Consider the following 9,301-nt stretch of genomic DNA (forward strand, 5'->3'; position numbering starts at 1 on the left):
TCTCAGGCATATCCAAAACCCGCTCCTCCTCCTCTATAAAGCCTTTGTCTGTCTCCAGCTCATTTGCTTCAGCTGCTCTCTTCTGTTTTTGGATGTGTTTCGATAAAGTTGATTGTTTCTTATTGGTCATGGTTATTGTTTATTATTATTATTAATAATATGATTGGGAGATGGGCTTCCTTTTTCATCTATAATATGTAGCAGATGTTGTTGGGTCTTGTCTTAGTGGTGGAGTATTATGTTTTATGCTTATAGCTTGGCTATGTGGCCACGATTGCTGTTTCTTCTTATGCGACGTTCGGAGGGTAAATTCCCACATCCAGGAAGGATGTGTGATCAAAAGGACTAAAAGCAGAAATAATATAAACACATGAACAGAAATCACCACTTAGGAGCAGGGATGCAGCTTTTGTTAACTTTTTCTGTTCCCTGTCCCACCAGAACAGCTGCTGGAAGATCCCCACTGCTAGCTAGGAGTGGGGGCAGGGGGTTTATATGCAGGGACGGGGGATGGTGGGTGACATCAAAAAGCCGCTGCCTTTCTCCCTCTCTGTGTGCATGGGTAAGCTGCCCCTGACTGATTTTTATCGAGAACTCAAGCCAGGGCAGGGAGATTTGGGGGTGGAGCTATGCTGCCCCTTGCGGCTCCCTTTTTGTCCCGGGACCCTCTTTCTTCCTCCTGCTGGAAATGCCACTTTCTGAATGGGCTGGCCTTAGCCCTGCCCTCTAAACTCAGCAGTCAGAGCGACCCACGGTCCTGCAGGCGAGAGTCCCAAAATGCATGCCAATCTTTTTCCTTAGCAGCACGATTTCTCAAAAATGCAAGTTCAGGAGACTGAAATACCAGATCTTATGATAGTTTAAAAGCCATGGGTCTGGTATATGAAGGTTTCCTTCATGATATCCCCCTCCTTTCTCACCGGAGCCCTCCCCTACCTGACTTTCCTGGCTGTCGTGCAGAACTGGAAGCCGAGCCCACACAATAGGAAAAAAATCTTTTGCAATGACATATCAAACAAGGGGGGACTAATTTCTAAACTCTATAGGAAACTACAGCACCTCTACAAGAAAAAGACAAGTAACCCAATTTAAAAATGGGCATAGGACATGAACAGACACTTCACCAAAGAAGACATTCCGGCAGCCAACAAGCATATGAAGAAATGTTCATGATCACTAGCCATTAGAACAGTGCAAATCGAAACAGCAATAAGATATCATCTCACACCACCAAAACAGCAAAGTTCAAAAATGCAAAGGATAATAAATGCTTACAAGGATGTGGAAAGACTGGGACCCTCCTACACTGCTGGTGGGAATGCAAGGTGGTCCAACCACTCTGGAAAACAGTATGGTGCCTCCTCAGAAAGTTGGAAATAGAAATACCATATGATCCAGCAATTCCTCTACTTGGTATATAGCCAAAATAAATATGAGCCAGAACAATAGGACAAGAAGATAGAAATAAGAGGTACCCAGAATGAAAAATAAGAAGTAAAATTATCTCTATTCATAGATGGTATGATCCCATATATGGAAAATCCCAAAGAGCCTGCAAGAACACTTCCAGAGCTAATACGAGAATTTAGCCAAGGTCAACAAAGAAAAACCAGTTGAATTTCTATATATCAGCAATGATAAGTCTTAAACAGAAATTTGGAAATCAATTCCATTAATAATAGCATCTAAGAGAATAAAATTTTGTTAGGTGCTATTGAATTGGTTTCAACTCATAGCAACCCTATATACAGTAGTACAGTGGTGGTGGTGTTTATGTGCCGTGGAGTCAGTTCCAACTCATAGCGAACCTATACAGTTTTCTGAGGCTATAAATATTAACAAGAGCAGAAATCCTCTTTCTTCCACAGAGTGGCTCATAGATTCAAACTGCTAACCATTTGGTTAGTAGCTCAGCTCGTAATCTAGTACACCACCAGAGTTCCTTCAATAGTACAATAGAAGAGAACAAAATAGACAGGAATAAATCTAATCAGGGACATGAAAGTCTTATACAAAGAAAATTTTAAGACACAGCTGAAAGAGTTTAAAGGATCCTTAAATAAATGGAAAGATGCTCCATGTGCATTGATTGAAATAATTAATATTGTTAAGATACACTATTACCAACACATACACTCCTCACTTATCAACATGGTTAAGATCCAAAGACCAGGTAATTATGCAAAAATTGGCCTTGTGTGAAAATGGAAGATGACCACATCAGATCACAAAACGAAGAGTGAGTACATTATCACATAACTGCTAAATTGCAGCATAATGTAACAGCCAAACCACTGAGAATTTTGTGCCAGCCAAGTTGACACATAGCTGTAATCATCACAGCCAATGTTGCTTACCTCACAACTCAGCTTTTGTTACTACCAGATGTACATCACTAATGCACAAAAATTGTAGACTTTTTACTACTATTGTAACTATGAAATATCAGATAGCGAGATAGTTGATCAATGAGGAACAGGAGCAAGTGTACGACCCAAAGAAATCTACAATTCAACATAATCCGATAAACATTCCAACAATCTTCTTTACAGAAATGGAAAAACCAATCCTCAATTTAATATGGAATGGCAAAAGGTCCTGAATAGTTACTTACAGCAACTTTGAAAGAGAAAAATAAAGTAGGAGGACTCATACTCCCTGGTGTCTTTGTAGAATAAACACTGGGCTGCTAATCACAAGGTCAGCGGTTCAAGCCCACCAGCCCTTCTGCATTGGGAAAGATGAGGCTGTCAGCTCCTGCAACAATTTACAGCCTCAGAAACCCTCTACACAGGGTCACTATGAGTTGGTACCAATTCAATGACACTTAACAGCAACAACAACATACAGCTACAGTAATCAAAACAGCTTGCTGTTGTTGTTGTTAAGTGCAATCGAGTCGATTCCAACCCATAGCAACCCTGCATAGGGTTTCCAACGAGCAGCTGCTGGGCTTGAACTGCCAACCTTGCAGTTCAAATGACTTTTCAGACTGATGCATTAGCCCAAAGTGCCACACCAGAACTCCTCAGTACTAATATAAAATACACACATAGACCAATGGGATAGAATTGAGAGTACAGAAATAAACCCACACATCTGATTTTTGTCAACTGATTTTTTACAAGGGTGCTAAGTCCATTTAATAGGAAAAAGAGTCTCTTAAATAAATGGTGCTAGGAAAATTGGGTTTCCACATGACAAGAATGAAATAGCACTTCCATTCCTAGGTATATAAACTAAAAGAATTGAAAGAATAGACTCAAGCAGAAACTTGTACACCAGAGTTCACAATAGCCCAAAGCTAGAAACAATCCAAATTACCATCAGTAGATATATGGATAAATGAAATATAATACATACATTCAATGGAATACTACTCAGCCTGCTGGAGAAATGAAGTCTAGATACATGCTACAATATGGATGGAGCTGGAAGACATTATACTGAATGAAATAAGTCAATGACAAAAGGACAACTGTTGTATGATTTCACTTATAAAAAAAGGCAAGAAAAGACAAATTATAGAGACCAAAGTTTATCAGTGGCTATCAGGGGCAGGAGAGAGGGGGAATGGAGGTTAGCAGCGATGGATAATATCATGTAGATTAAGAGTAGAGTTGCAGTCCTGGTTTGTTGCTGCAGAATAATGTGAAGGACTGTAAGGTGGGTTTGAACCACATGGTCGCCAGTTCAAGCTCACCAGCTGATCCTCAGAAGCCCTATATGGGGTCACTATGAGTCGTAATTAACTCAATGACACGTAACAACAACAACAACAAGAGTAGTGTTGCATAGCTGGTTATTGAATTGGAAGAAATTGTGTCATAGGTATACTTACAAAACAAAAAAAAAAAAAAAAAATAGGAAGATTAGAAAGAGTAGCTTCTGAGGCTGATTATGTAGAACCAAGAACCTCATGGGATTTGGTCCCTTGTTTTTGAGGTTTAGAGTTGGATTCATGGGACATCTGGTTAACTGACCTAATAACATGTTTAGTGCCTCTATTGTATGCATAATGTCTACAGTCTTAAGAGCTTACAGTCAGCCAGCCAAAGCATAATGATTGGTCTCTATTTGCTATGAATAACAGAGGAAGGAGACTTAAAAATAGGAGGAGGATATGGAATGTGTGACTGCATGCCTACTTTGTCATGAGACTGGAAGAACTATCTAATGCCTGTTTACTATTGCTAAACATTTTGATGAAAGTTTCCATCGAGAAATCCTGGTCAAAAGGGGGGAAATGTAGAACAGAATTTTAAATTTTCTTTGACTCCAGACTTCCTACAGCCATAAAGATTGCATCAACCCCTGAAATTATCACCCCGAGATAATCTTTAAAACTTAAACCCAAAAATGTCCTCCAAAGTCTTCTTAAAACTGAACAATAGTTTAGCTTAACTAGTAAAAAATATTTGCTTTGAGTTTTACGCTCTTTTAAAAACTATCTATATGGGATCAAACCAACAACAGTAACTTGAAAGATGAAATAATACTCTTAGAGGGGCTGTGAATTTATGTTAATGGGAAAGGAACAACTCAACAAAGGAAGCTGAGAATGATTGCACAACTCAAAGAATGTACATACAGAAGTTTTTAAACTGATATACGTTTGACTGAGTATATTCTCAAAAACAAAAGAAAAATAAACAAAATCATATTTTTTAAAAAATTAGATGAAAATACCACAGAGCAATTTCATTTCCTATTATAGATGCAAAAATCTTAAACATAAGCAATTGGGATCCAGCTGCTTGTTAAATAGTTATACATTATCATCAAGTAGTATTAGTTCGGGGAAGCTAAGATAACTTCATATAGCTTCAAAGTTATACAAAGAAGATGCGGGGAGAGCTTCTTAAACAAAGCTGGAAATTAAGGAACTAGGTTGGCTGCCTAAATTTAAGAGTTTCCATGGAGAAATGCATTCTGTTTGAAATCAAAAGACAAACTATTTTCCCCCACATATGACAGAGAAGAAACCCCTACAAACTAATTTTTAAAAGGTGATATGTTTTTGTTTATTTTTTAATTTGGAAAAATGAATAAAAGTTGTGGATGGTTTGGATACTTTTTTAAAAGCAAGTAAAGCTGAGTACCAGAGAAGGGATTCTGACTCTTTTAGCCCTTACCAATCACAACTGAAATCACCACAGCCATTCTGGAAAGTAATATGGGAACATGTTAAAATTAAAACTATGTATGCCCTTTGATCTAGAAGCCCCATTTTGGGGACTCTGTCCAGTCTGTAAGTATGTACACTGATACAATAGGGGTTCAGTGATGAATGGGAGAGGGGGTCATGTGATAACATGGCTCTTTTATTTAAAGAAGAGGAGGTAGCCATACATGTGCCGTGATGTCTGCATGTGTGTAAACAAGCCGGGAAGGAGATGTGGCAGTCTCTACAGTTAAACTTATAGGGACTGCCAGCAACCCTAGCCATCCTCTTTGAGGGTGGCCTAAGACACACTGTAAGCTGTGAGCAGGATATTGAGTAAAGAGTGGGGAGCTGTGGATAAAGAAAAGGCAGTTCTCCCCTCCCCCCCGGACCTTATAATCCCTGTTTGCAAAATAGGGAAGGCTTTTCTATCCCATGTCTATAATTGTTGTTGTTTTAATGTGCCATTGAGTCATTTCTGAGTCGTAGCAGCCCCATGTGCAGCATAACAAACCACTGCCCAGTCCTGCACCAATCTCACAATCATTGCTTTATTTGAGCCCATTGTTGCTGTACCAATCCATTTTGTTGAGGGACTTCCTTTTTTTCATTGACCCTCTACTTTCCCAAGCACGATATTCTTCTCTAGGGACTAGTCCCTCCTTATTACATCAACCAAGTTCCAAGACATATTTGTTTTTCTGGCAGTATTCTTTGCCAACACCATAATTGGTAAGTGTTGTCAAGTCGGTTCTGACTCAGAGTGACCCTGTATAGGGTTTCTGAGGCTATAAATCTTTACAGAAACAGAAAGCCTCATATTTCTCCCTTAGAGCAGCTTGTGGACTTGAACTGCCAACCTCGTGGTTAGCAGTCCAGTGCTTATCATACAGAACCACAGCACTTCCCCACACCGTAATATTAAGGCATCGATTCTTCAGTCTTTCTTATTCATTGTTCAGCTTTTGCATGCATATGAGACAATTGAAAATACTATGGTTGGGGTCAGACACACATTAGTTTTCAATGTGACATCTTTACTTTTAATGCTTTAAAGAGGTCATTTGCAGCAGATTTGCCTAATGCAACACATCATTTGATATTTTTTTTACATCATTTGCTCATGTGGGCCTTAAGTGGATCCAAGCAAAATTAAATCCTTGACAACTTCAATCTTTTCTCCATTTATCATGCTATTATTTATTGGTCTAGTTGTGAGGATTTGTTTTCTTCATATTGAAGTGTAATCCATACTGGAAACTGTAGTCTTTGATCTTCATCATTCAGCGCTTCAAGGTCTCTTTGCTTTCAACAAGTAAGGTTGTATCATCTGTATATTACAAGGTGTTAATAAGTCTTCCTCCAATCCTGATGCTTTGTTCTTCTTCATATAATCCAGTTTCTCAGGTAATTTGCTCAGTATACAGAATAAGTTCGATCAAAGAATACAACCCTGGTCCACACCTTTCCTGATTTTAAACCATCCAGTATCCATTGTTCTTTTCAAACAACTGATTCTTCATCTATTTACTGGTTCCACATAAGCACAATTAAGTGTTCTGGAATTCCATTCTCCACAATGTTATCCACAAATGTTTATAATCCATGTAGTTGAATGCCTTTACATAGTCAGTAAAACACAGTTAAACATTGTTTTGGTATGCTCTGCTTTCACCCAAGATTAATCCAACATTAGAAATGTTATCCTTCCTTTCAGTTTAATTTCTGACAGCCCCCTGTCAAGGTGCTGTTGCAACCACTTTTTAATGATTTTCAGCAAATCTTTACTTTTGTATAATATTAATGCTATTGTTAAATAATTTCCATGTTCTATTGCATCAGCTTTCTTTAGAATGGGCACAAACATGGATCTTTTCTAGTTGATTGGCCAAATTGCTTAGCAAAGACAAGTGAGCAATGGGTCACTTGTATAAAGATATGGATAACATATGATTGGTGTTAGCTGCCATCCAGTGACTCATGGAAACCCCATGCACAATGTGTCCTGTTGTGTATGTTTATTGAAACATCTCACTTGACATTCATCAATTCCTGGAACCTTGTTTTTTACCAAAACTTGCAGTACATTTTGGACTTCTTTCAATGCCACTGGTTCTTGACTATATGCTATCTCATGAAATAGTTGAGCATTGACCATTGCTTTTTGGTAAAGTGAATTGTGTATTCCTTCTATCTTCTGCTTCATTCAATGGTGTCCTGGTGTGGTGCCATAGGGTAAGCACTGGACCGCAATGTCGGTTTGAACAGCAAGGTCAGCAGTTCAAACTCAGCAGCTACTCCTCAGAAACAGGATCACTATGATTTAGATCCAATTAACAAAAACAACAATAATAACAGTATTCAATGTTTTATTCATAGAACTCTTCAATATTGAGTGCAGCTCAAGATTAGAATTTTCTCTTCAGTTCTTTCAGCTTGAGAAATGCAGAGGGCATTCTTCCTTTGTGGTTTTTTTTAACTCCAGATCTTTGTACATTCCATTATAATACTTTATTTTGTTTTCTTGAGCCACCCTTCAAAATCTTCTATTCATCATTGATTCCATTTGTTTTAGCTACTCAATATTCAAGATCAAGTTTCAGAGTCTCTTTTGTTGTTTCTTCCTTTCCTGTCTTTTTAGTGGTCTTTTGTTTTCTTCATACATATCTATTTTCTTCATCTCTGTAATTATAACCCAAGATGCATGTTGCACATCAGACTCAGTGGGGAGGCCTAGACAGTATCTTGGAATGGCTGGGATAATGAGCTGGTGGGTGGGGTTGGTGGGAGAGTACCTGGATCGCATCTTCCCCAAGTCTGACTGTGTCTCTCTTCGTAGGTGGCAGGGGTACGAAGGTTTTGTAGCTGTGCACAGCCTCCCAACATTTGGCTGCAGAGACTGGGAGGCCTTCAACACCACAACTGGCTCCTACCTCATGTATTCCAGTGCCAAGGAGCCCCTGTCTAGGGTCCTGAAGCTGAGGACATGGTGAAAATTATGGACTTGCCCGAGAAGGGGGCATGGGGCAGGACCCCATCTCGTGCATCAATACCTCTCTGCCCAGATCCCTCCTAAGAAGCCCATGAACCTCTGGGCAGGGGTTCTGGATAACCTTCTTGCCTAACCTGGGTGGATGGACCAAGGAAGACATTCTTCATGGGCTAGGTGTTCAGGCAGATCCCACCCCCAGCTGGTCTGGCTTTCAACAACCCCTGTCCAGTTGGGCTGCCCACCTCATTAGTCCTGGTTGGGCTTACCTCTACCCCAAGAATTCCCAGGTGCAGAGGCGCAAGTCGCAGTGATGCCATAACCAGACCCTGGTTAACTTGGTGGTGGTTTGGGCTGAAAACAAGTGCCCCTCCTGCAGCCATCATGCCTTAAAGGAGACGCTTATATAAAAATGTACCTCACAACACGGTCACGCAGATGACTCTGCACTGCCAACCCCCAACACACACACACACATCCAGATTCTGCCACAGGTCTTGTTGCTCTGTTTTTGCATATTTAGTACCAACTATTTATTGTGTCTTATCTATGTTGAAATGTATTTATAATTCTGTTTACAAAATCTCACCTGTATCTTTGTGTTCCTTTGGGGGACTCATACTGATGCATGACAGGGGCTTCAAACATGCTTACTGATGAGAGGAACTCACATTATCTCACAACAGCGGCAGTTAAGGGGTGTGAAGAGCAAATTTAATCCCATTTCTAAAACCCATGCAGTCTATTCTACGTCTCTGACAACATATGTAACAATCAATTGCAATCTATAATCAATTCCATCCAGTCCCAATTCAATTACCCATTGCAGCACTCTGACCTTAACCACCTAGAGCTAGGTCAGAGCATACACATTAGAGGACTTGTCCTCCAGACTGCCAAGTAGGTCTAAGAACTCAGACACCAGCCACAAACTCAGGAATTCCCATAATACTCTCACTTTTAATTTGTGGGCCACAAATTTGGTGGTTCCTTTCTATCCCCTCAGGATACCACTTGCAAGCTCAGGGGTTCCCAGTTCCCTCACTAATGATCTGATGGCTCCCACTACTTCTTCTTTTTTTGAAAAACTTTTAAAGAAGTGTTATTGTGAATTGAGTTAAAGTTTACATGGCAGATTATCAGTTTTA

General features: G+C 39.7%; 1 protein-coding gene across 1 annotated transcript in view; it reads left to right on the forward strand.

Annotated features, from left to right (window-relative positions):
- Positions 1-8,157, forward strand: part of TSPEAR (thrombospondin-type laminin G domain and EAR repeats) — a 130,992-nt gene extending 122,835 nt beyond the window's left edge. The window contains exon 12 of the mRNA XM_006876805.1: positions 8,004-8,157. Within this exon, the coding sequence (XP_006876867.1) occupies positions 8,004-8,157 (154 nt within the window). The remainder of the gene's footprint in view (positions 1-8,003) is intronic.
- Positions 8,158-9,301: the final 1,144 nt, after the last annotated feature.

This window comes from Chrysochloris asiatica, unplaced genomic scaffold, assembly GCF_000296735.1.
Source record: "Chrysochloris asiatica unplaced genomic scaffold, ChrAsi1.0 scaffold00415, whole genome shotgun sequence".
NCBI classification, from domain to species: domain Eukaryota; kingdom Metazoa; phylum Chordata; class Mammalia; order Afrosoricida; family Chrysochloridae; genus Chrysochloris; species Chrysochloris asiatica.